General features: G+C 40.8%; 1 protein-coding gene across 1 annotated transcript; it reads right to left on the reverse strand.

Annotated features, from left to right (window-relative positions):
* Positions 1 to 1,134: 1,134 nt before the first annotated feature.
* On the reverse strand, positions 1,135 to 27,334 carry B3GALNT2 (beta-1,3-N-acetylgalactosaminyltransferase 2). The gene is made up of 13 exons (XM_054392396.1): positions 27,273 to 27,334; positions 17,289 to 17,329; positions 16,826 to 16,970; positions 15,385 to 15,485; positions 14,181 to 14,374; positions 12,770 to 12,865; positions 8,259 to 8,369; positions 7,497 to 7,575; positions 5,164 to 5,347; positions 3,430 to 3,555; positions 1,910 to 2,069; positions 1,459 to 1,515; positions 1,135 to 1,270 (listed from the first exon to the last, which is right to left on the reverse strand). Exons 1-13 carry the CDS (start codon positions 27,332 to 27,334, stop codon positions 1,136 to 1,138), a joined length of 1,491 nt encoding a protein of 496 aa, XP_054248371.1. The 3' UTR covers position 1,135.
* Between the last annotated feature and the right edge of the window lie 610 nt (positions 27,335 to 27,944).

Genomic DNA, 27,944 nt, shown 5'->3' on the forward strand with positions numbered 1-27,944 from the left:
TATAGGCTGAAGGAAAAGTCAACACTGGATCTGCAGAAGTTCTAGACAGCATGGATAGCCCATGCCTGAACACACACATGGGAGTACAGGAATTTCCTATGTGGCACCAGCTGGCTACACAGTACTTCCGCCTCTTAAACTTAATCATCAGTCTCCATGAAAGCATTTGCTTTTGGCTGAATTGTCTTATGTGAGGGACACCAAATAGTGCTTCAACCAATTAAATAAAACTCAAGATAATGCTTTTGCCAAGCTATTATGTTTTGACTGAACTGACTACATGATTGAGTTGTGGTCACTTGACTTATAAAAGGACAAAATTAGTGTTGCAGTGAAAGAGGCTATTTGCTCTTTGTTTTCACCTACTTCCAAAGACCTTAAAGCAAACAAAAGTCAAACAGCAGTAATTGTAGAAGTACCTTAGACTATCTAAGGTCAAAGTCTGACAGACTTTTATTCTACCCTACAGCATTAACATACCATGGTATAAAATAAGTTTTCAGCATACTTACTGCAAGGCGTTGCTGTTTATTTTACATTCTGCAGTGTACTGTTCCTCAATCTTATTTTACTTTCACTTGTGTAGCCTAAGATTCGTATCTAATACACATTCAGCTATCAGAAATCCCTCCTAATCAGGACAAGTTTGCAGTACTTCAGCATTTGGTATAAGCAAACTTTGATACTCTTTTTATCTAAAATGACCACAGTATGAACTAAACATAACTCCTAACCCCTAGCTGTCTGAGACCCTGCAGCTGAGGGAGCCCCTCAGCACCGAACCGCCTGCTGCAGCTTTCCACTGCATCCTGGTGCAGCTCTACACTGAGTTAAATCAGTAGTACTTTACAAAAGACAGGCTAGTTGGCATACTTATGTGCATTTATTAATTACAAGTAGGTCTTTGAATTTATAAAAAGGAAGAATTTTATCTTAAACATTTTGGTTTTTGTCAGATCAACATCTATACTATAGAAAATGAATAGTATCAGTCCACTTGTAATTATCAAAAAGGATGTGCAAATATTGTTATACTTTAGTTGAAACCCAAAAGGTACCTTAATATTCCTTATTGTTTCAAGAATGAATCCAAATACAATCAGTATCCACTACTGTGTTTTCAAAGGCAAGTCTGTCATCTCTCCTCACATTTACAAGGATCTCCACACAGTTCCTTTAATCTCCAAAGCTCTCTCAGTTCCTCTGGGGAATACTGGGGGGAAGACAGCATACCACTCTCACATGTCTTCTCACACAGCCAGAGGCTATCCTGTTAGAGACAGAGTCAGTTCAGTCAGTGTTCTGTACAAAGAATCCAGTCTTCACCAATCTTTACTTCCACACAAAGGTCACCAACTACAAGTGTATGTTCCTCTCTGATCCTCTAGACCTATTCAGAGAACTTTGGGGATAGGAATGGGGGCTGCTGGGAGAAGGACAGATTTTCTTCAGACTTACTTGATATCTCTTGGGCCCTACAGCTGCCATCCAGATGCCCATACTAACATCTTCACCCTGTGACAACACATTTAAAAAATAATTAAAATACAGATATTACCACCTGGAAAGCACAAAGCATGAGTTTGCAAACTACAGTAAGTTCAATGATGTAACCAGCAGTAAAAAATGGTAACTACAAAAACCTTTTTGACCGTTTTAGAGGTGTTAATTTCTCTCAGCTCTCCTGTGATGATACACTGTTCTTAAAAGGCAGCACAGAAATCAGGATTACAGCTCCAGAAGTTCTCAGTCCAAAAGAGCTGTGCTTTGACCTAGAACAGACACTAAGCACAGCGACCGGCAGAAAGCCAGCGCTGATGCTTAAGCAATGTTCTTTCTAACTTACCCAGTACCCATGCTGCTCCCCAGAGCAGTTTAAGATAATAAAACTGAACCAATGCTTTAATACCTGGTATGTCTTCAATCTTTCAGAGTTGCTTGCCAGCCACTGAACAATGTCTTTGGAGATGACATAGCCAGACCCACAAGCAAAGGCTGGATAAGCAGGACTTGGATACTCCAGTTCTTGCCATTTCCCGGTTCGATCAACTGCCCAGTTTAATCTGAAACTGAAGACCAGGTTAGATGCGAGATGTTTATACAAATCCTTCTGTGAAACCTATGAACACAGCTAACAACTGAAGTAACAAGAGGAAGAAATAGGTGATGCTAATTAAAGTTCCTAGCATAGGGCACACATCTAATCAAACACAACAGCTGAAAGTATGGTCTCAAGTCTAGGGTAATAAGAGAAAATTCTCAGAACAGAAACAAACACAACATTGTCAGGTCTTCAGCATATCTGCATCTGCTACTGGGCTTGGATCCAGGTCCTTGTCTGTGTTCTGGAAACAGGCACATCCTGTGTCCAACCTCCTTTGGTTAATTGACACGACAGACAAGCAGTGCCTCCAGCAGGCATGCAGTTACAGCACCGTTACACACAACCTATTTTCCTGATAAAAGTAGCAGCTGCTTAAAAACCAGGAAGCAAGGCAAAGTACTGGGGTTTTCTATACTTTCTCTAAGCTGTTTTCCAAATGAAAACAGGTGACAAAAATAAAATTAACAGGTAGCAGGCAATCAGAGTTCTTGTACAGGCTACAGAACACACACACCACTCAGACTTTCAGACTATCACAAGATAGCCAATTATTGCACACACTTTGCCACTCACACACCTTATTAAATCACCTTATGAGCAAGCAGGTTTGTGAAGCCAGACACCTTCAGCAGCAAAGGCTGGCTTTTCTTTCAATAAGCACGTTGCTCCAGGAAGAGACAAGAGTGCTGCAATGAAGGTTACAGCAGCATAGCACTTCTACTGTATTGGATCTGATACCAGTGTAGCAATGCATTCCATGGATGGAAGGGTTATTTTGATCCTCCTACTTATTTACAGGCTGGGAAACTTTGCTCAAGACTTCATGAATCAGATACACCATATCAGACAGCAGCAACATGGGTAGCAATGCCTGTCATTCACAGACTTCAAAGTAAACTGCATACTACAAAGGCAGTTTTGTTTCTCCTGTTTACCCCACTTCTCAAGCCCACCAGAAACATAATGTTTACAATTCTAGTAGGTATTTGCCATGTAATATTATTATACCTCTGGAGTACTTTTACTTACTAAAGTACCACAGCAGACACGTAACACATTTTGAAACTAGGCAAGACATTCAGCAAGTCAGCTGATTGTAATGGCACACTGGAAAGCTTGTAAAGGACTTGTGAAGTTTATATTGTAAAGGACTGATTTGTGTATTCTGAGATTCAAAGTTCTACACATACAAAAGTCCTGCTCTTTATAACTAGCTTCTGTAGGCAGAAAAGGGGAACCCACATGAAAACAGACTTAAAGCAGTACACCTTTCACTAAAAACATGGTCTCTCTTAAAGACAAGTTAAAAAAAAGGCACAACTCACTTTCCCCACCAAATATTCGGTCTGTCCAATTTTTTCTGCATTATCCTGTTAAAAACAGCCTCCAGATCAATGTAACAGTCATCATCTGTCTTCAGCAACAAATCAAAACTTGCTGATTCGACTGTCCTGTAGCCAAAATAAAAAGCAGTAAGATGCTGAGCTGCAGCCCACAAACTACAGTTATGCAGCAGAACACTCCACAAGGTTTTTTGGGGAAGCAGAAGGGTAAGGAAGAGGGCAGGAATGTCTGTCTTACCCTCAACTTTTAAACATTTTCCCTATTCACCAAGACTGCCTGCTTGTCCTACAGAGAAGAGATGCAGCTGCATCCTGTGATTATCTTACAACATGGATTTATGTATGAGCTGGAAAAAATAAACTTGAAGTTTTGTTCTCCAGGACAAATGGTTAATTTTTAATTAAACAGTATTGGCCTCAGAAGGGTATGAATCCTGGATGATGATGGCAGCACAGCTGTTAAAAGGCAATGGCCTACTCTTCTGCATGGGACAGTCAGTTCAAAGGCAGTACAACTGTAGAAGGTTGTAAGAAACACATGTGGAAACAACCTAGTACTTACTTTTCCTCAGAAAAACACCATTTATTAAAAAAGTAATCTTTAACTGTCTGAAATATCTGAATATAATAAAATAACCAAAAACCCCTCAAGATTCTTGGGACTATTCCTGGGTTGATTAACAAACATCCTTTTCAAGGGCAATTTCCCTTAACAAGAAAGGCATTTTCCTTAAGCCTTTTATTATTAAATCTTGAAAAAATTGCTTACCTGTAAGAAATTATCACAAATATCTAAGTCTTGACATTTAAACTCTTTTTGGAACTGAGAGCATGGTTCAGTATTTGTTGCATTTATAACCACAGAAGTTGTTAAGTAAGTGCACAAGTAACTGTCAGCTTTATTTCCTACTCCACAGCAACATCAATTACTTGAAACAGTTGTCTCAGAGTAAAAGAATTGTAAATTGGAGGTAATAACTCATTAGGTTCATCACAGACAACGCAAAGCACTATGAAGATTCTTCCTCTCAACCTTCTGTTCCTCCTGTACACAAGATTATTTTCCTTCCCCTCTACTCAGCACTGGTGAGGTGACAACTGGATTACAGTGTGCAGTCCTAGGCTCCTCAGTACAAGAGAGGCCCCCAAAAAGCCACCAAGGCAATTAAGGGACTGGAGAGCATTTCCCAAGAGGAAAAGCTGAGAGAGCTGAGACTGTTCAGCCTGGAGAGGAGAAGGCTCAGTGGGGAGCTCATCAGTGTATGTAAGTACCTGAAGGGAGGGTGTAAAGAGACAGCGCTAGGCTATTTGAAGTGGTGCCAAGTGACACCACAATTATCAATGGCCACAAAATGAAAAACTAAGCATATGAGCAGGCCAAAAGCCATCCTTTGAAAGACTAAAGCTGCTAGTTTTCAATCAGAAACAAATTAAATTACAAGGAGACATGAAAATTTTCATACCTGGACTCTTTGAGCAGAAACCTCTTCCTGCCAGCTCATGCTTAATTGAGGCACCATGGGTCAGCACTCAAATACAGATCCTTATTATGTTACTCGCTACAGGCCCCCAAAATTCTGAGAGGAATACAACTTAACGAGGTAACTCATATAGGGTTTGTATTGCATGGAACCTGTCAGATAATGTAACATGCTGGATCATCTTGCACTACAAACAGCAATGTTCCAAAGAGAAAATACTCTATTTTCAACTTACCATCGGTAGAAGTTCAGCAGTTTGGCTGGAACATTTCTGTAAGTGTCAATAACATCTACAAAAACAATATCATCATAGGTACTGCTTTCTTCCTTCAATAAAGTATCTTCTTCCTCAAGATTTTTGATGTGACTTGTAAACCTTTCTGCACGAGTATGGAGGCTTTTTAAAAGAGCATCACCATCTGAAAGAAACCGCCCAGCATTAAACAAAGATGCATACCTATATACTGTTCCACATACTTCTCTTGGGTCCTACATGACATGCTGACACAATGAATCTGAAGATGTGTTCAACTCAATGGGGTGTATTGGGTTGGCTGAGCTGGAGTTAACTCACCTCAAAGCATCTTTCTAGTGCTGTGTTCTGCAGTGCTGTAGCTGGGTGTTGATAACACACCAGTGTTTTGGTTACTGCTGAGCCAAGCACCAAGCCTGTGCTTTTCCAACACTTCCCCACCCCAGGAGTATGCTGAGGGGTGGGCAAGATCTTGGGAGGGGACACAGTCAGGCCAGCTGACCCAAACTGGCCAAAGGGGTATTCCATATCATAGGATGTCATCTTAGATATGAGAACTAAGTGAAAAACAAGTGTGGGGATATTCATCCATGGCGTCTGTCCTCCAGAGAAACTGCTACATAGAACCCTGCTTCCCGGGAGTCACCGACCACCATGTGCTAGTGGAAAGTAGAGAATAACATCTCTCTTTGCTTTTGCTTCCACACATAGTCTTTTTTGTTTGTGCTTAACATTATCGTTATTAAATTCCTCCTATCTTATTACTAGGTTTTGTTGTGTTTTCCCCTCTTCCCTGTCCATCTAAGAAGGGGAATGATAGAATGGCTTTGGTGGTCATTTGGCCCCCAGCCAGGGCCAAAACACCACATGTGGTTATGAAAATCCTACAATTAGTTGAAAAATTGTGATGAAATGTTAAAAAGCTGCAGAACAAAGAAACATATTTTTGCATAAAGGTCTGATACAGAAAGTTTAAAGTAAAAGAGTTTTCGCTTCCTTTTCAGTAATAAAAAGATTCAAATGTTTAAGGTAATTTAATATAAAGAGTGTGACTTCACTGCTACTCTTAGCAGTAAAAAGGCTGCTATATCAATTACTCCTAAAGCATGTATATCTAGCATAAAAAAATAACACCAAAACAAAAAATCCTATGCTAAATGTAATCAAACTGGCGTTGCCTTGATGTTCTCTTGGGAGAGGCACTAACAAGCCAAACCCCTCTTCCCTTCCCCTGTCACAGGGTCCAGGGTGAGGTAGAGGAGCAGACAATAGGCAGACACCATCAACTCCACCTGGGGGGTGAGAGCTAAGCCCTGTGCTTCACGTGTTTCACACAGCCTGAAACACGTGAGACTGCCTGCTTGAGAACGGGTGCATAGTCTGCACCCTGTACAGCACTTTTAGTTGACTGGTGAAATTTCAACAGGTGATTTGCCATTGGGCAGTTCTGTTTTCAAAAGGGGATGATTTGAAAAGTCCACATCTGTTCTTAATGGATTCTGGACTGCAGCAAGGATGTGCATTCCTGTGTTCCTGTCTTCAGGGCAAACAGCTCTTTGTTCCAGCAGCCACGCATTCCAACTACGAAGCCCTTCTAGCAGCTCACTCTCTCACATTTCCTCTGTTTTGGGATTTACCATTTTGGATCTTCTTTGCCTTTTGGACTGCAAACAATGACTGCAGGTAGCACATTATCCAGCAAAAGTTCTGCTGAATAGCCGCCCAGCAGTTTTGTGAATAACTTCAGATAATTTTCCTAATTGTTTCTAAAGGTCTTGAAGCTTTACCTATTGGTAGACTCCCCTTCCTAAGCCCAGAGGTCTATCTCACAACCTAAGCTGGCATTGCAGTTTATCACGCATATAAATAAGATTTTTCCTTTTTGTTCCTCTTAATTCCAAGTTTCTGATTTTTCCAGATGTTTAACTACTATGTTATCAACACCTTTTGTGTGTAACTACCTGCCATCAACCGTGCAGGAGATCCTAATTAGTTTGGCATTTTAAAAATTATATTTAATAAATCATAATTCATATAATATTCTCAGCATATCAATTTTCATAAATTATAACAGATGTAGCATATGTGGTCCCTGCTGAACCACATTACATTACTGACTGGAGGTAAAAGCTAAGAAAATATTGCAAAAATACTGACAAGCATAAAAAAGCCAGAAGGAATTTAACTGTTTCTACTAAAAGAAAACTTATGGTGATCAAGTTCATAGAGATAGCCCAAATTTTACCTCAGAAATGTAATTTAAAGGTCCTGTTTTATCATAACATCAAATGTGATTCTCCTTTTTGCATACTTACCTTGAATTGTGTAGATAAAACCACCTGCTATTCCCTCCACACCTTCTGTGAGCTCATGTGGCAGTGACCCTTCTCCTGCCTGCAAGAGACAGATTAATGAAAAGAAATAAATTAGTTCATCTCCCATCACTGATGTGGTTTTCCCTGCAATTGTAAGGTAAGAAGTTTTCTGGCAACGGAGAATGAAACTAATTTAAAAGCTCTTCTAGTTTAGGGACCTGTATAATGAAAAACTAAGATTTTTAACTCTAAAGTTTTGCAGCATTTTTTGAAGTTTCACCTAAAACCAGCAGCACCCTCAAACTTTTAGAAAACAAGTTTCAAACTGAGAGCAAAACTTGAAGTTATTTTGGCTAAATGCCAACAGCACATCATGTTTAAACAAGCAACATTTCAACTGGAAAAAAGAGACATTTAGAAGGAAGGAAAAAAAAAAAAAAACCAAAAACCAAAACAGGCTTAATCCCATCAGTTGGGATTTTGGCACAAGATTTTTGACCCACATTTTGCCATCTCTACTATACTACTTCTCATCTGACAATGACAACAGATGAACTTTACTACCTTTGAAAAAAGAAAATGCGTGATTTTTTGTATACCTTTGTCCTTATCCCAAACACAGCAAATGTCCTCCCCAGAGACAACCAGAGAAGCCCAACTGACTCAATGATTTACAGAAAAATACAGGAAAGTACCAAGCTGAATCACCAAGACTTATAGGAAAAATAGAAATGTGGTGGAAGAGAAAGCAAGAGGACTCACTGTTATGACTCTGAAAACACCCCCTCCATCATTCACCATCACCTTATGAAGGTTTCTTGAAACAAGGCCTTGAAGATCCTGGCTTTCCCACACAATAGTGCCTTCAAAACTCTGGTAAGAGAACAAAACACTGTTATGCAGATATTCAAAGATTTCAAAGGATGAAAATCAAAGAGTTTGAGGGGGTTTATTTCAAAATAGCCAATTTCATGCAACATAGAGCTTAAACACACAAAATAAGACGTTTTGCTTACACTTCAGTATAAATAGAAGAAATACATCCACGAAATCATAATCATATTTTTAAAACTAATCATGAATCTCTACATTAGGAACACTGATTTTTTAGCAGAAGTCCAGTATAAAAGACTTTGGCTTTCTAACATCATTAAGATGACATTTAAAGGTGACTCAAAAGTGAATTTTTAAAAATCAACTCCAAAATCCTGTATTACAAAAAGAATACTTTAAAAGAGCTTTGGAAACAATTGGTGCTTTTTAATTATCTGCCAAAATCAGAGATCAAAGACTCAATCCTGACATCAGCAAAACTCAAAGGAAAAGGCAGCCACCTTTATCCTGGCAAAGTTGTCACAAGTTACTGTAGAAGAGTCACAAAACTCTGACCTCACATCTTGGCTGATATGGAAAGGAAGAGAAAGACAAGAGAATGTCTTTACAATTTTCTAGTTTTAACTGTCAAGTTATGCCACTCCATGGTTTTTATATGTATATAAGCATGTGTAAATTCTTATGTCAACTTGAAACTAATCCACCTAACAGTCCAGTTACTGATACACTATTAAACTTAGCTTAAGAGTTCAGCTCAGTTCTTTGCTTTCCTCTAGAAGTTGGTCATAACATCTGAAGCAGCCTCAATATTTAATGATAGCCATGTATTTCGTAAGTCTCCCATCAATTCTTTATAATGCCAGCTTTATAATTTAATAATAGAGCTAGTCAGCATTCATTCAAGCCTGACTTGCGTGCTCAATACCTTCCCCTTGTTTAATTACTTCTCAGTTATCAAAACAAATGAACCACTACTAAGCAAAACCCCTGAACACCCTGCACAGTAAAACCCACATGCTCAATTGCTCTAATTGCAGTGGCTGTCATCTCCCATTTCAATGTCTTTTGCTGTACAGCAGGCTCTAATGCCACTTCTGTGCTTTCTTTACAGACATAACCTTTGGCAAGTTGTTTAGTGATCCTGAGAGCCCTTCCATTCCTCAGCAACCAGAAACATTAAAATGTGCTCCACTGACTGATACTGACTTCAAATGTGTACCAAGGGTCTTAACCAGGTACTACCAAGGAACCTGCAAGGTGTTCTAAAGCAGCAGACTATCATTATTTTCCAGGTTGACAGACTTGCAAGCAAATTTTCTAATGACTTTAGCCTTCAGCTATTCTTACCCTAAGCTGCTTAATGAAAGCTGAGGCCTGGGAATGCTTAAAGCAAAACATCAGTGGCACACCTGAGACTACCTCATCTGTTTTTTCCACATTTAAATTCCAGCCTTGTTGCTGCCAAAGCACAGAAGCATTGACAGTGAATACCAAACAGGTGTGCCAGCATAATGCAGCCCTACCAGGCTGCTTTCCCAATCTTCAACAGCACTGTGATTTTTGCTTCTCCAGCTACTCCCCACCAGTAACACAGAACATGCATAGCACGGAGCCCCATTTTCATGCAAGCAGCCCATGGCTTTTTGACACAATAAGCCCATTTCTAAGACTTGGATGTAAAAGCCCCTGTGTGAGTTTTAGTTATCTGCTAGTGGTTCTGCTCTTCCATGCTTCCCGTTGTTCCAAAGTTGAATGATTGATTCTGTCTTTGACGATCTGGCCTGCCAGATGCTTACTCTAATGCTGCATTTCCCTCCCTTTCCCCAAGGCAAGCAGAAAGAGCAGCACTTCAGCTGGAAGATGAATGAAGCTCTTCAGCAGTCTGCACAATCCACTACTTCTTGAAGGTGAAAAAACAGATATTGTCTCAGAAACCACCTTGTGACAATTAAACAGTTCACTAAATTTACTGCTCACAAACAAACAAATATGAGCCTGTGGGCGTTCTACCTCTGCTGAATCATTTTGTGTGGTTCAGCATCCTAAGTATCACAGGAGACTACATGATGTGCATAAACCCTATTAATCTACAGTAGAAACATTGTGTTATCCTGTAAACATTCAGCACATGACATGTATCAGATTAAGGAAGCCAACACAAAGCAATATATGAATACTAATATCCTCTTCCTAAGTATAATACTTCCCATCTTCCTCTCAGAAAAAGGCAATTATTGATAGCAAAATTACAACTGCCTAGAATTTCAGTATCTCAGAACAAAGTCTTACAGGGAAACAGCTTACAATTTACACTACCAAATTATTGGGTAAACAATACTCTTTAAAAAGTAAAAATTCCCGAATCAATTTGATATCAAATTAGATCGGTCTCATGCTAGAATAACAAATTTGCATAGTATTCAATAAAAACAGTTTAGGATGATAAACCAATTAATCAGCTGCTGATTCCCCTTAAAAAAGCAGGTTTCTAAATGCATTAATTCTTATGGAGCCAGGGGAATAAATCAGGGATTAAACTGGCTCCAAATGTCCTCTCCTCCCTGCTTTAGTCTTCTATTGCTCCATTCTTTTATAACACACTTATTTCTTGCATAACAAAACAACCCAGACCTTAGCAGCAAGGGTCCAGTCACAGAGGAGCCACAAGCTGGCTCCATATCCTTACACCAAAATATTACTTTTCGACTGCATCCCTAATTCCAAAGAGGATAAAATACTTTAGATCCTGCCTCATTATCTTAGTTAGTAGTATCTCAGGACAATCAAGAATGCTAAGACTCGTAATCGTCCAAAAAACAGCCTTCTCCCTAATTTCTGAGGGCTCCTTTGAAAAGAAAAAAAAAAAAAGAAAAACAAACAAACAAAACACTTCTGCTGAATGATGTTGACATGTTTTAAAAACCAAAATACCAGTTTTCTGTGTACCACATGCTCCACGTAGACTCTAATTCTTGATTCCTTGCATGGTTCAATGAACGAAAAATTCCTCACTAGTGCTGCCAGAAAAGGAGTAACCAAAATTTCAGCAGCCTTCAGTAAGAGCTTCTCCACCACAACTATTCAACTGATAGTGTCACTGCAAACATAATAGTATCTTCTTGTTATGTCCAAGACATGAGAATCAGAAACATCTTTTCCAGCTGTTGCTTAGAAATCTGTGCCCTTGTGTACTAATGTCTGAAGGAGCAGGAGGGAGAACGCAGTGTCCTATTTTCTGGTAAATTCTCCCACGGACTGAAGCAGGTACAACTTTTTTTAGAAACTGAAAATGTTTCTGAAATTCCTACTATTTGTCAGTGTAATACCAATTTGTATTTTTCAGCCCTTTGCTTTATAACTACTGGTGATAAAGAGATGGCAAAAAAAAGAAATTCTAGATTTCAGTATGTATATGTTGTAGGGTGCTCCAAACCCCCCTTCCCCCACTTCCATCCGCGGAGGTTTGAATGGGTGAAGACAAAGGCCTGAAATTCCTTTCCCCTTCCCCTTCAGGCTTGAGCGGTCCCACACCGGTGGAGAAGCCCGCGCTGGAATCTGGAATTGTGATTGGCTGGGTTCTTCATGCTCAGTATATATTGGCACTGGACACAATATCTAGGGAAATCTTAAACAGCGACACCAAAAGCGGTCCCAGATTCGGTTTTGGGACTCGTTTTTTTGACTCTCTTTGGGATTCGCAAGATTCACAGCGAAATGGGAGAGATTAGCCTGCAGCACCTGGACATGGCTTCTCCCCAGACCTGCTCACCTGTCTCCTGCCCCACTGGAGCGACCCTGCCTGCTGGAACCTGTGGCTGTTCACTGGAAACACGCCAGCAGTAAGGCTTCTCTTGCGCTGCTAAGACAGAGCTGCTCCATTGGATTTGCCTCGTGGGAGTCGTGTCTGGAGACACTTTGACTTTGGCAGGTCCCATTTTATTTGGATTTATGCCACATGATCCACAAATTGGATTTTAAAGTTTGCAGTTCTGGAGGCTGCCACCAAGGAGAGATCCAGGGACCATCTCCAAATTCCTATTCCACCCTCATGAGTAAAATCCAGCACTCTCGGCTTTTCCCTAGGGTCCTGGCTTGCCTCTGATTTTTACAAGTGGGGTAAAGCTACTTTGTGGCTTAGCCTTTTTCATTTTATGAATTCTCTAAATTGAATTAAAGTTGCCCATAAGCATCCTTGTGGAATTCCCGACCGAATAGAACCTGTAAATAAAATTTAACTAGTCTTGTACATAATTTTGGGGTGGGCTTTTCAGGAAAATAACTGTATTTTTATAATTCCCACTTTGTTAAGTTATTCCCAAACAAAACAGTATATCCCTTCATTCTAGAGGTTTTCACTTGCCCTTTTCTGCCTCAAGCAAAGGCCAGTTTTATCAATCAGTCTCTCTGGCCAACTTCAAAGTTCCAATAACTGCACATACCTCTGGCAAAATGAACTGCTCAACTGGCTTGTACCACAATCTGTTCACTTGCACTCCGCAGCTTGGTGGACTAAAGCGAGCACTGAAGAGAGCTTCCTGTGAACGGGAAACAAAAACACACATTGAAAGTGCTGCGAGATCATGCACATCTCTATCATCTCAGCTCCTTACAATGGTAACAGGCTTGTTGATTACTTGAAACTTAGTGAAAGTTTTATTCTCACAATAGCCTCAGACTTCACATAACTCAAGTGTTGGGTTGATATGGTGGAAGCAAACAATGGAACAAGAGTGCCAATTCAACTAGAATCCAGCCAAGAGAGCACATCATCTAAAAGATTCAGACTCATCTCCCAGTTTACAGACCATCTTAGTTTAAATTGCTGAATGCTATTAATTGCAACAGAGGATGTTGACTTCTAAAACTTAACTGCTACTATACTACATAGGCTACCAAATGGCTCTTAGATAATAATAAATTACAAAGATGCTGTACTGCCAGATTCCCAGTCTTCAGAAAACAGCCTCAAAGCACTCCTACAACACTAATTTTTCTCCTTCTCTGGAAAATAAAAAGCTAATGTAGATCACATTAATAAGGTTTCAACATTTAGAATTCTACCGTTTATCAAACATAAACCTGACCACAGAACACTTGTTTTCTATTACAAACCCAATTCTTTGGAAGCCCATCATAAAAGCTATTTCCCCCTCAGACTTAATTATTAACTTAAAATGCTTTCTACTGTAGCTGAGCCAGAAATCTTGAAATTAGCCTGTCAAGTTATTTGTAGAAATGTACCCATATAGCAAATGCAACAATCATACTCTATTTTATTTCCTCCAAGTTAACACTAAATTGTTCTACAAATGCATAAGGCTTGGGAGTGGAGGAAATTATCACTGAAGTTTGATTACTACCTATAAACAATACCTGTAAATAATGCCAGCTTCTAAGAATCTCAAAGTGTCTTGCAGAAGAAGACAAGAAAAAGTTACAGCTGTCCTGCAGCTCTCTGCTTGAAGGCACCAAATGCATCTTTCTGCAAATGTGTTTTAAATACATTCAACTGTTTACTTTTTTTATTCCTAAATATATAGCAATAATTTAGAACCTCAAATGTAATCAAAATTATGTCTTGGAATTAGATACAAGTTCTCTTTCCAAACAGCATTTAAATAAACTGACAGCACTTTATGAATTGCATCTTTTCCTCATCCAGGTTGTGGGTTTATATACCTATGAAATAAGAATTTACAATGCAACAGAAGAAAAATATAATTGATGTGCTTGTCAGTTTGCGCTTCTCTTCCAAATCATCAGGACAGAATGTTGTTTCCTGAAAGAACTTAATCCACAATGGAAAAACATGCTTTAGTCCACTTTCAAAATACAACTCCAATATTCTACCTCATGTTCTGCCTGGTACAGTTTCACAGTGATGTTCCTCTGGAATCCCACCCCATCAGCTTCATAAAATACCCCAAGACTGGTAATGACAATGGGGTAAAGTACACGGAAATTCACACTGACAATTCTGTCTTCGGATAGCACAGAAGGTACATCCTCAGGGAGACTGAATGCTTCAATTTCCTGATTCAAAACTGTATGTAAAAAAAAGGACAAAGGTGACATGGTCAGACTTCATGGTTTTTATACTGAATACACACAAAGCACTCTGGATAAATGCAGAGCATTCCAATTCAATTAACTGGCACAGCTCACAAGTGCACAGGGATAATGAAATGCTGGAGAAGAAAGTATAACTGTCTGCAGACTGTAGCAAGGAGAAACTCACAGTAACACAGCAATTTGCAGGCCACCAGCAACTGCAAGAGAATGCCTACGTATCCACAGGGAACAGACTAAAAACACAGTAAATCCTGCCTGCCTTTTGGCATTATGACTTCCCAAAACCCTGAGGTACCGTTTAGTCTTGGGAGATGGGTTAAGCAGTGGATGTTGCCATTCAAAGAGAAAGTAACAGAAGCTGCATTTTATGGTAAATCATTGGCTCAAGTGCCAAGCAATAGTTAGTTAACTTGCAATTAAGGAGAAAAAATTAAATGGAAAAAAAAAGCTGACAGGAAGAATTTACTATTTTAGTTAGGAATGTTTATAAGGCAGCATTTAATTTTTTTTCTTCATGGTACATTTCTTAGTTGTTCTCTCTTTAGAGCAGAATCTGAAAAACCTTTCAGCCAGACTTGCTTAGAATTTACTTTGTCACCATTGAAGTCCAACTGAGACAAAACTACGATGCCTTCCCTTTCTTCCTTTCACACTAAATGAGGCCATTTTGGCTCTCCCCTACTTCACCTTGCACAGAGATTGAGTAAAAATGAAGATTACATGGGAGAAGCTGTCACTTGACACAAGGAATAGACAAATCCATTAGAAGTCAATGGCCTCCCCTTCACAGGCCCAAACATCTCTTCTTTTCATGCCTGCACACGGTACTCACATGAAGATCATGCAACTGTTAAGACAGCAAGTTATAGGAGGCATTTGTTTTCAAATCTAGCTTTGTCAGTTAAGCTCACCAAATGACTCTCAGAAAAGATGATTTGTGTCTAGTTCAGATCATAGAATTTTTAAAAGTTAACTTCTATACCTGGGTTACTGATGTTCAGAAGTTTGCAGGAGTAGGGGTCCTCTCTGTCTTCCACTGGCACAGCACAACCATGCGCACCTATTATAAACTTGACAAGGACACTAAAATAATTTGGTTTTATTAACACAAGTTCTCTTGCCTCCTCTCTCCATCTTCAATAAACTTATTTCATCACAACAGCCTGGCTTTCACAGGATTAAGATTTTGAATTCCTTAAAAATCAGCAGTATGTAGACCAACCATGTGAATCCCCTCATAGGAGTTCAATTCCAAACCCACACTAGCGTTTTACATTTCATCAGGAAGACTGGCAACTAGGAATGGGATTCAAGACAGCCAGCACACTAAATAGAAAAAAAGACCTAAGGCAACATTGAAGGATCTTGAAGAGCTGACTCTCCCTGCCTGGCTTTGTTACTCAATTCAAAATTGATTAACTATTCTGCATTCAAAAGGCAATCAAAAACATAATAAGAAAAAAACACACAGCATCAAAGGAGAAACAAATATTCCTGACTATCTGTTACAATGAAACGTCTCAGTTTGGGGTTGTAGTAAAACAACAGGTTGTTTTTTCCAGCCCAGATCATGGTTGAGCCGCAGTCAGGAACAGTATGAAAGGCAAGAAGATCCCTAGTCTTTCACCTAGCAGGTAAATATCCTCCCAGAATTCCATATGAGCTATGAAAGGTCACAGTCTTAGATGACTGAAGTAGCTGTGCTCCACTCCAAACTGCATGCTGACACCCAACTTGGCAATGGTACATGGCTTTCTATGTGAGGCCTATCAAGACAACGTTTCCAGGCATGAACTGCAGCAGAACTTTCTCAGCAAAAATAGAGCTATCTGTAGACTGTCGAGTCTAAGCAAGCAATTAGCAAGGCTTCTTCTGGTAAGTCACACTGCAGCAGTCTGGTGCACCTGTTTCAGTGGGAAATGAACTTCACAGCTGAAGCTACAGCAGAAGTTTTTTGTGATTCTCTCACCAAAAGTGATCCTGACTGCTTCCAAGTATCCTGGATTACTGTGCATTTCAAGATGTGTACTGTACAAAGCGTACATTGCAACACACAAAGTACAGAGTCTTATGCGTCGGTAACAAATAGTGGCAACTAATAGCCAAAACAAACCCCAGAGAACAGTCAAATAATTCCATTTTATTCCTTGTATGAAAACCAGTTACGGCCCAGAACAAGAAGTATTCTTAAAAATCACTAAATATATTTTTTTTAAATAGAGTACAAGATGCTCACAAAAAGCCCAGAAAACCAAGTAACTTTCCCCAAAAAAAAAAAAAAAAAAAAAAAAATCCCACCAAATCCCACCAAACCCACAAGCAAAACAAAACAAAAAACCCCACAAAAATTAAATCAAGATATTTCAGCATCATAGGCTTTATAGTCTCCCCCCCACCCCAAATTACAAAACAGTAGAGATTACCGTTGGCTCAGGACAGAATGTTGTTTCAGGTGCTTGAACCAAGTGTTCCTTATAACACTGCGCAGCTCATGATTGTGTCGAGCTGACAAAACACCTACAATAACATCATGTTTTGGCTTCCACAGAGGAAAGAGGGCCAGTGGACCTAGAAATATAAAGTGACAGAGATTTATTATAATTCTGAATTGCAAGAAATCATTACAATGCATACCGAAAGCAAGAGTACTGGGAACCTGGAAACATCAAAAACAAGAAGCAGAATTACTATTACAGTCTTGGTTCAGAGTTAGGGCAACCTTTTCAACATGCCAAAACCCTAGGAAAGCTTTACTGCAATGAGTTTATTAAGCAAGTCACCATGGGTGAAAACAAAATTAAAAAAGTGACTCACAAAGCAGGCTCAGTTTTGATTGACAGCATTTTCCATTCTTCAAATATTTGACTGTCTGTCTTATGAGCAAACTACACCCCTGAGAACATGCTCTTGCTGGCCTTCTCACTTTCCTATCAGCCACTGGAAATCTTGTGGGCAATGTATAAGATCCTACTGCTGCCTCTGCTAAACTCTTTAGATAGTCTGGGCCTTTGGCTTGCCCATTGATAAATCCTCCAGCATGATTTATCCCAAAGCCTGGGGGCTTGTCATGACTGGTGTCAGGCCTTCACTACCAGATTTCATCATTATTGTACCTAGGGAAAAAAAATTATTTAAACAAGGACTGTCAGATTCAGAAATATGTCCATTTCCCTCCTCCTTTTTAAAATTCCTGACCCACCTGACTCCACTTCAATCTAGTATGTCAAGGCATAATCATTTCTAACCTTTTCAAGTTGAACAGCACTCTGCCTTCAGACAGTGTATTACATCCCTACACAAGGGAATGCTCTGGTTTTATTCATAGCTGGATACACTTGCAATCCATGATCTACCTTGTGCAGTTTTAATTTAGAGATCATGAAAGATGGACTTGATTTCAAGTAAGATTATGACTGGATAGACCCCTGAGAAGCTCTGACAGAGCCTGCAAACAGTCAGGCAAGTAGCTGAACTGAATTTGCTTTGTTAAATTTATCAGCCTGGAGTTAAAGAGAGATTTATATTTGGCTTTAGCAAAGGCTTGCTTTCCTCTCACCTCACTGGGTTTTGTTTGTTAGGTTGCAGATAAAGAAAACAGATGTAAATGTGAGGGCCCTCTTAACTAGTGCATACAGCATAGACAAGATTTTATTAATTCTAATTTTAAAGAGACCAAAAATACCACAAAGTCAGTACTGTATACCCCCACTAGAAAGTGTGGAATTATAATCTAAATTCTACCATATTGAATATTCAATGTGCAGCATGCAGTGGAACAGACTTTGCATTGCTCTGCTCTGTGCTGAATCAACACCAAAAGATTTCAGAATATCTTTTTTTTTATTTTATTTAGAGGCTATTGATAGTGGCTTGCACCTGACTCCCTAGTTCCAAAGCCAAATAAAACAGTGCTCTGCAATTGATTCTCAGAACAGTACAAGAGCAGGGAAAGTATAAAGCTATGTTTCCACAGGCAAACTTTTCCTAGTCTACCTCCCACTAAATACTTTAGTTTCAAGCACACAAATACTGATTTTCTAGAAAAAGGTTAAGTTCTGCAGTTGTTTAAGTAAGTCTATACTGAAAACAGCCACAAGCTTATCAATAACTTAAGATTAACGTATCAAGAAAAGTTTGCATGTTTACATCAATTTACGATTAGAACAACTTAAAAACCCAAGCAGCAAACCACTAGTTCCATTCCTCATTTTTTTTACTCAAGTCAGCTATTCTATCTCCAACAACAACCATACATTGAACTGGTGGCAAGGTTCAGTCATATGATTTGTTGCCTGGCAGAGCAACAAACCTGCTGCCCTATGTAACATCTGAAGCAATTTGTAAATCAAACACATTGCTCAATCCTGTGAATGCCATTTTAGTTTCCATTCATCCTTGTAAATACCAACTACCCAGAGGCTCTGTATGTCTTCAGAGGTCATTACATTGCCCAGGTCTGCCAGGTCTCCACAACAGCAGAGTTACATGAGACAGCCACATGTTTATAAGACTGTAGTCTTATAATTCCTTCTCATATATCTCTTTTCTTTCCTTATTCTTTTTCCATCCTTCGATTGTACTTTGAACAGCCTCTGCAGCCTTAGCCATAAGCCTTCTAATATAAATCTCATAGGAGGACTAACATTTCTGTAGATTGCACAAGGTATTGTACACACAGATTTGGTTTTTAACTTCTCACTTTCAATTAGAAACAGAGCCATTTCATTAAATCAAAATTAAAGAAAAATGAAACTATAAGCAGAAGTCTATGGGGTGACTTGACTCAGAATAGCATAAGTTGGCTTAAACTAATGAAAAAAACTCACCTACAAATAAGTTACTCAAATCAAATATACATACTTTTAATTAGTTTATATTTTAAAATTAATTAAGCTTTCCCTTACATGGCAATGTTAGTGTAACAGATGCTTCAGAATTGATATCCTACTGCTTTTAGAACAGACAGCTCTTTCTTGTTCTAAGCTATCTTCAGGCTTAATAAGGTAGCATTACAGCAGTCTATATTCAGAAGACAGTCTTCTCTATCCCAAAGGGTTCTCCTGGTTTACTTTTTTAAATGACCGGAAACAGAAGAAAAAAAAACCAAAAAAAAAAACAAAACCAAGCTCACTTCCACAAAAACCTAATGAATAAACTCTCTGCTTATTAGCAAAGGTTTCTACTTCCTATGAAAAAGCAGAAATAACACTTAATAATCAACTTTCAGAAAATGAGATTCATCTGTGTCTCTCTGAACTAGCAGAAGATAAAGTGATAGGCACATGAGGGAAAAAAAGCCTAAGGCCATGATTCATTTGTAAGGCTAATTCAGGTATGTGCATTTATATGCCTTGATGCAGAATAATTTAAGAGAAAACATTGCTAACCTCCAAGTCAGTAACAGCAATTTACACAAGCAATTGATACTTGCCAGCAGAGACCAAGCTTCTTTATTTTACGTTCTATTTTTGTGCATTCTTAGGCCAAAATTTTAAGTGTTGGTAATAGGCTTTAAAAAATGCTTGAACTGGTTGTGCAAGATAATTAAGCCTATAAATTCTCCAACAATTAAAAAAAAACCAACACACAAACACTCCTAAACCACACCCAAAAAAATACCACCAAAAAAACATCCCCATAAACTTCAGACAAAAACACTGTGCATTTTGTGGTTTGTGAAGGAAAAAAAAATAAGGAAAAAGCTAGATACCACATTTCATGATAAACCCAGAAAGTGCTGCTCACCAAAGTGATGCAGGAGAGGAAGCTTTTCCAATTCAGAGGTCACACTATCACTAGTTGCCTTGCTTTTGAATTCTTCCTGACTTAAAGCTGCATCTTGGTTGTCCCATGCAGCTCAAGACTTCTCAGTGGAGCATAATAAGGAGCCAAATGCCTACCCTACACTCCTTTAGTTTTAGGAATAAAATTTCTTTCACTTCGCTGTTTTGCTTGGAGCTGTTAAACCACAGTAAAAGCTACAAAAACATGAACGGAAGCAGCCCTCTCTCAGCTGCTAAAAGCCATTTAATTCTATAGAGCAACTGCCAGGAGTACTTCTGTCAGCTCTTAAGACTGCTGAAGTCCAGCCTGCCAGTCTCATGTCACATTGTCAATAACAAGCTCCTACTGAAGCTTTCTTGGGCTACAGTTATGTAAGAACAGGCTCCCACACAATTCTCAGATGTTTGACCATACAGGTACTTCTATTAGTGCAATTTTTAACCTCAGTATGAGCTGCAGTAAACTTTCCCAGGAACTCAGTCACCAGTTTTCATGAAACTTGGTGAAAACACTGGTCTTTGGGACTTCCCCTTGTCTGTCAAGCTCGACTGAGAACTACCAATAGATCAAACTTAGGGAGAAATGGAGGAAAGGATAAACAAGTGCATATATAGAGAGCACAAAGGTGCATCCTTAGAAGATTAAGCTAACGATGCAGAGGTGTGCCTCCTACTGTGTTGGCCATGGAATGAGGTTGCTACTGACAGGTGATCTGATGGCCCTAGTCAGATTTTAAACTACCTGAATGCGCAGCCAACAGCTTTTGAAGTTGTTTTTTTTTAATCCAAAACTACAGAGATTAGCATGCACCTCTTTCCTGTGAGACCAATTCTCAAGCAAAATGCCAAGTTGTGATGTCAATTTCAATAAATATAAGGGGATACAAAGATTGAGACATTGTTTAGCCTGATTTTGTCAACAAACGATGTAAATATAATCTTGATGCACACCATCTCTACCACTGAATCCCCATCAATTACTAAATTTGTCAGTCATTTTCAGTCAAGATTGACTAGTGTGCAATCCCCAAAGTAATTAAGTTCTCACATTTCACAAAACTAGACTGGACAAAGAAAAGACTTGTTAGTGTCTGCACATAAAGATACAGCAGCCTCAGCTTGCCTGCACTCTCAGACACAAGAGAACCTCTACTCAAGACTGCTAGAATAAGTGAGCTCCAGAGAAGGCTGGGGTTTGTATTTTCTTCTACTCATACAGACACCCCAAAACCCCACATTAAAATCAATTAATGGAACTGAGTATGGCAAGCAGAAGTTATTTAGAATATTCTCAAATAATCCACTTCTTAGGTTAAGACTAAGAAGGAACAACACCCCTCCAAAAAAGCCCTATACACATATTCCAGGTTGTTAGCTCTGTCTATTCTTGCAACTTTGCAATCATATTCCTGTTTTATAATGCCTTTTTTTCTTCTGTGCTGCTTGGTGAAAGATCCAAACAAACAAAAAGGAAGGAATTCTCTGAATATAAAGATTTGTATTCAGAGTGCTGAAACAGGGAGCAAAAGAACAAACCGAAGAGCAAAACCAGCTCTTTCCCCCTCTTTAATCTTCTTCACATAATCTACTACAGCTCATCTGCATTACACATTTCTCTGTATGACCCCCCTGCAGTACCTACTTTATACCAGAGCTAAAAATCGCCAAGATGTGCACCCTGGTTTCTACAGGAGCACAGTACTCCTTGAGACAAATAAGCATTTAGACAAGCCTTTAAATAAGCTTTACAGATTCAAATGGAAATCCTATGTAGGCAGATTTTTTTTTTCACTTCAACAGCATTTCCTTAAAGAAATGGAATGGCAGGGCCCTTCTGAGTTGCAAAGTGACAGAAGTAATACTAGTGGGATGATGGCGCTCTAAACACAATTGATACAGCACTTGCACGTTTCTAGTCACAAAAATCACAAAATCACAAAAACATTCAGGTTGGAAAAGACCCTCAGGATCACCAACTCAAATCAACAACCCTACTCTACAAGGTTCACTGGTAAAACATATCCCCAAGTACCACATCCAAACGACCCTTAAACACATCCGGGGTTGGTGACTCAACCACCTCCTTGGGCAGCCCATTCCAATGCCTGACCACTCTTTCTGTGAAAAAATGTTTCCTAATGTCCAGTTTAAACCTACTCAGTTGCAGCCAGGGGCCATTCCCTCTTGTTCTATCACTAATTACCTGGGAGAAGGGACCAGCACCATCTCCACAATGTCCTTTCAGGTAGTATTAGAGAGCAATGAGGTCTCCCCTCAGCCTCCTCTTTTTCAAACTAAACAGCCCCAGCTCCTTAAATTGCTCTTCATAGGATTTATTCTCCAGGCCCTTCACCAGCTTCATTGCCCTCCTCTGCACTCACTCCAGCACCTCAACATCTTTCTTGTATTGAGTCAAATCTGGGAACAATGGCCAAAGCATCAGAAGTGTAGACACAAAAGGAATAAAACAAATCCTTTTTTGCAACAGTGAGACTGAGCCTTCTCCCACTTTATCCTTTGAATAGTAGTTGTCAATCCCTGATGCCATGGGAAGGCTACTTGACCCTTTCTGACTGTTCTATTCAGTGGGCAGTGGTGAAGACCTTCATTCAGCCACACACTGCTCTCTAACTCTGGCAGAACTGGTATTCTTTGCCCCCATTCCAATGCCAAAACACAAAAATGCAACTCCAGCGCTGCTTGTAGTTTGCAGTGTCTCAGTCCACAGAGTAACTGCAAACTCTAAAAAATTTCCAGTTCAGTTAGAGTCAGCTTTGTTGTGGATTCTTTGTCAATTATTTCATCAAAGGTGAGTGGACTGTTTTTGTTGGGGATGGCCCATCCCTGGCAAAGAGCATCACAGTAAGAGCTCATAGATAAAGCTAAGGAACTGCTGGCATTTTAAACAGAACTGCATGGCTACTGCCAATGCCAAACCCAACCTGTTAATGAGAGGTTTCAATTTCCAAGGACATCATCCCACTAGTCTTCACATGCCTACAAAATATGACTTAACTTTGTGACTAGGCATACTACTCAGTGACAGACAGACTTAAGAGATTTCAGAAAACATATTTTCTTAAGAAAGTCTCATATTTTGGCAGAATTTTTCCTTGCAAAGCACAGCACCACTCCTGGCCTCAGAGGTCATTTCTAGATTTTGTTATTTTCAGTACTAAAAGCCAAAAGCAGATTAATCCTCCTTCTTTCCCTCTCACCTATCCTGTACACAGGTCCATGAAAGGGACAGACAAAAATACTGTAAGGCAGGTCACTGAACACCAGCCTAACCAACCTTGTATACTGTTCTACTAGGCCAGTGCCTGAAGAAGTACATGCTGAACCATAGGACAACAGATGGCACACAAGCAGCTTCTAGAAAATGGTGGTTTTGAATCTGTTGTGTAATTATTCACTGGTAAAAGATTGAGTCTAACAAAACCAAAAGGGCCAATTCTTAGCTGCCACACACCCCCAGAAATGTAACAGGAATAACGTCTTAAAGAGCATTAGCATCAGCATGAATGTGTGGGGCTGTCTGACTAGGCACTGAAACTGAACCCCCACAGTGAGTAATTTCCTACTCAATAAGACTTGTGCCATCAATTAAAACCTACAATTAGTAATGAATCCACCTGGAGTGCTAAAAGCAGGTCTGTCTGTTCTTTCTCAAGTTTCTGAGGTAATTTTAAAATTAGTATTTATCTTTTACCCAAATATTAACTAAAGCTTCCTGCTCACAAACTTCCTTTGGACAGTACTTGTTTGTAACCAGCTACAAGGACTTCAGTTAAACCTAAGAATGCACTCCTGCACAAATCTGGCTTGGATGTGTGAATTAGTTCCATTAACTGATGAACCAAATGAAAGCAGGGGACAACTGAAGTCAGGACACCAAAGCAAAGTCCAGTGCCTTTGGTCTCAGAACTGATCCTATTTATTTTTTCCCAGTGTCCAGATGACACACCAGCTCACCTGGTATGCCATGCCTGCCCACCGGGACAGCAGCTGCCCAGGGGCTGTGGTGGACAGTGGACAGCAAACAAGGGCACAGGCTGCTCAGCACCAACCCCTGCAGACACATGGAAGATGCCCCACTGGAAATACACCTATGCATTGCTGATGTGAGCCAGGTGGAGCTACGATGAATGAACCAGGAACATAATAAAAGCCCTGGACTATGTTACTGGGGAGAACAACACCGCAGACATCTCAGGCTAGAAGCAGCAGCCCAGGAAGGTTTTCTCCCCTGCACCCCCACCACCAAAGGACCATGGGATGGTAACTATCTCTCCTGCTCTCTCTTTCTCCATCCTCTCTCTCCCTTTTCTTTCTTTCTTTCTCTGTTTTGTTTGCTCCATTGTCTTTCTCTTCAATAAATAGTCTCATCTTGATATATGACCTCATTTGTATCATAATTTCACTCACAGGAATGTTCAAAAAGAACCACATGTCCTTCCCAAATTCCATATCTAGACAAGGGCATAAACCAGTTGCAAGTAAGTTTAGGCCAGAAATGAGAAAACATTTCTAATCAGGATGACAAGCTTCTGGAACAGCCTCTTCCTAAGATTGCTAGGAACCCAAGTCAACAAACAAAAAGCCACCCCAATCTTTCAGTAAAGAAATAGTGTTAGCTGCCCAGCTGATATTTAAAGACAGAGATCAAGAGTTGCTTATTAGAAAAAGTAAGCAGAATTGATGTCTACTCCAGTCATGTGTTAGCAAATCAGTGATGTCAAAGTAAATAACCACTAAAATCGGTTGTGGACAGTTTAACAAATTACCATTCGCATGCATGTGTGTGATGACTAATGAGAGGGGAATTAAACTCCTCAAAAAATAGAACCGTTATTCACTCTGCCTTTGACCCCTACTGGTAGCTAATTTTGCAACTGTTGAGACAGTACACAACTATTGAGACACACAGACTACAAAGAAATACTAAAGAATACACAAATAATGTATTTTGATGTCAAAACTTTTGTAACCCTTTGTCCCATGTGATAAGCTTTAATTTTTTTTCATACCAGTGATTTCACGTAGTAATTAAGAGCATCAAGCAATCAAATTAAACAAGATTGGCTTTATCAGTATTAAATCCTCTTACATAGTTTCAGATTTCATATTCATGCAACCTTTTAATAAATAGGGACATTTCTTACTCTTGTACACGAACTTATTAAAGTTCCTAAAACATTCTGAATACAAAAATAAGGTATCAAAGACATAGAGATAAAAGAGGTCTCTTTCCTCTGCCAAGGCAGCCATACCTACAGCTTGTACATTTCACAGCACTTTAAAGTCTATGAGGCAGACTATTCCTTAAACTATCACGCAAGGATCAGAGATGGCACATGTAAAATACTGTCCATTTTCCTGTGGATGATGGAAACTCTTCTGGTTTTGAGAGACATCAGTTTTACTCTCCTCATTACTCAACAGGTTACGACTAAATAATCCTTGCACACATACTCTTTCGGCATTACAAAAAAGTACTGCTTTTTTAGTCCTAGCTATCCTCACACTATCCAACACAACATGGTTTCTCAGTAACAAACACAAACTCCAATAATAACTGCTTGAGAGAGTGATTCTTTGAAGAAGAAAGCTTCTTCCCTCCATAGCTGAGAAACTTCTGGATTTTCTTTAGTGTTATGCTCCTGCAAGGAGGAGGGAGTTGAATTTGATGGTCCTTATGGGTCCCTTCCAACTTGAGATATTCTGTTAGTGGTAAACACACTTCGGCAGGAAAGGTCATCATGCAATTCCACATTGCCACTTTCAACTCCAAATTAATACACTAAAGTTACTAAAGCAGCACTGTGAAAGACAAGGAACAAAACCAACCGGACAATTCAAACACACTTCTGGCTAACAACTCGAACTCCCGGTTTTCTATAATTGAAGTGTGACCACCGCCCATTTCATATGTGATGTTCAGAACACAGACAGCTACACAATTCCGCGGCCCACTCAAATGCACTGCCCTTGCTCTTTTCACAACTGCATTGTTCCAGTGCATGACTAGAAATTAGGAGACTCTCTTTTCCTCACAGCTGTGAGTTCCTACACTCTGCACCGGGAACAGGCACCTGTTGCAAAGCAGGACTTTGCTAGTGAACAGGCTGCTGAGTGGCTAAGCAGATCTCCAGTTAAAAGCATCATTTTCTCAGAAAAAGGTTTCTTAATGTTCCCTAAACAGCACCTATAGATATCTGGCAAAAGTTTCTGTCCAACAGATGCTTGTTTCTACCAAGCATGCAGACTTGCGGACTAAAATGACAAATTCTATGAGAAGGCCAACGTAAGCCCTTAGGAGTCTGATTTCTCTTCTGTTGTTGGATCGTTACCCGACCCTATGAATAGTTTTTGGCACCACAGGAGTTTTAAAGATCACTAAGGCGAACAGGACACAGCTAAAGGACGCGACACAAGTGAGATGGGTAAGAGAAACTTCTTGACGCACCACGGCGAGAACGAGCGAGCCCCCGCGGTGCAGGCGTTCAAAAAGGGGCTGCTGCCCCACGGAAAACAGCGTCCTCGACAATCACGTACTGCGATCGCGGGCAGTATCTCCAGCTTAAATGGCAGAGCCAGAGCTGCTCTCCGCAGCTCGACGTAACGAGTCGTTACCTCCCAGACGCAAGCACTCCGGATGTTTGCCCCCGGCGGACTGCTCTCCTCTCCCCAAGAAACCCTCCGAGACCGGCAACCAAATCCCGCTGCCTGAAGCGCCGCCCACAGCCACACAAACGCTGAAGCCGCCGGCACTACCACTGCGTTACACAGCTTGGAAACGACCCCGACCCTTTAAGAGTCACGGCCCGCACACACACGACCCTTCCCCGCGCGGGCCACGGGCCGCTTCCCAGCCCCATTAACTACCCTAAGCTACCCGCGGTTCGAGGGACTTCCCTTCCCCAGCCCTACAAGCACTCTGTCCCGACCTCTTCTCACCAGGCTCCCCGGTGTCGGGGAACACCTGCGCGCCCGGAGTGCCTGTGCCTCGGACAAACCCTGCTGCCCGCCCTTTCTCTCCCTACCTGCCGGGTGTCTCCCGGGGCCGCCAGGGCAACTGAGTAACAGCCAGAAGTGCAGCGCGACCCCGACCGCACAGGGGAACAGCAGCACCAGCCAGTTTCGCATTGGCCGCCGCGGCAGCCAGCTCCTCCGCCGCCGCGCCGGCCTCTCCCAGCGGCGCCGGGCCGACTCGGCCTCCCGCAGCTCCTCCCTGCGCCGCCGCCGCGGCTCGGCCAGACTAGGCTCTCCTGTCCCGCGGCCGCCGGGAGCTGCAGTCCCACCCCAGCCCCGGCGGGCAGCGACGGCGCGGGCGGCGGCAGCGGCGGCCTACAACCCCCACAATGCCGCGGGGCGGCGCGGCCCCAGGAGGCTGAGGAGAGCGGGGCGGGTTCTGCTGCGCACGACGGGGGCTGTTCGGCGGAGAGAAGCGAGCGCGCGTCCTGCCCCGACGGGAAAAGCTGAGGAAGCATGGCTTTACCTCACGTTTTACATGGCAAGGGAGTGCAGACGTGGGCGGAGAGTTGCCAGGGGCTGTGGCAGCACGTTATCTTACGAGTTGCGCTCTTCCTGGGGAGCCGCGGGGCTTCTAGAAGCGCCCTGGTTGCCCTTAGACCCCAGCGTCTTGCCGGGCTCGCCTCCCAGTGGGCTGGCTGTACCCGCGGCTCCTGCTACTGTGCAGCGTGGTCAGGCTGAGGGCTGAAATGTTAAGGTTATTAAAATTCAGTAATGGGCGGAA

Source organism: Indicator indicator, chromosome 2 (genome assembly GCF_027791375.1).
Source record: "Indicator indicator isolate 239-I01 chromosome 2, UM_Iind_1.1, whole genome shotgun sequence".
Lineage (NCBI taxonomy): Eukaryota > Metazoa > Chordata > Aves > Piciformes > Indicatoridae > Indicator > Indicator indicator.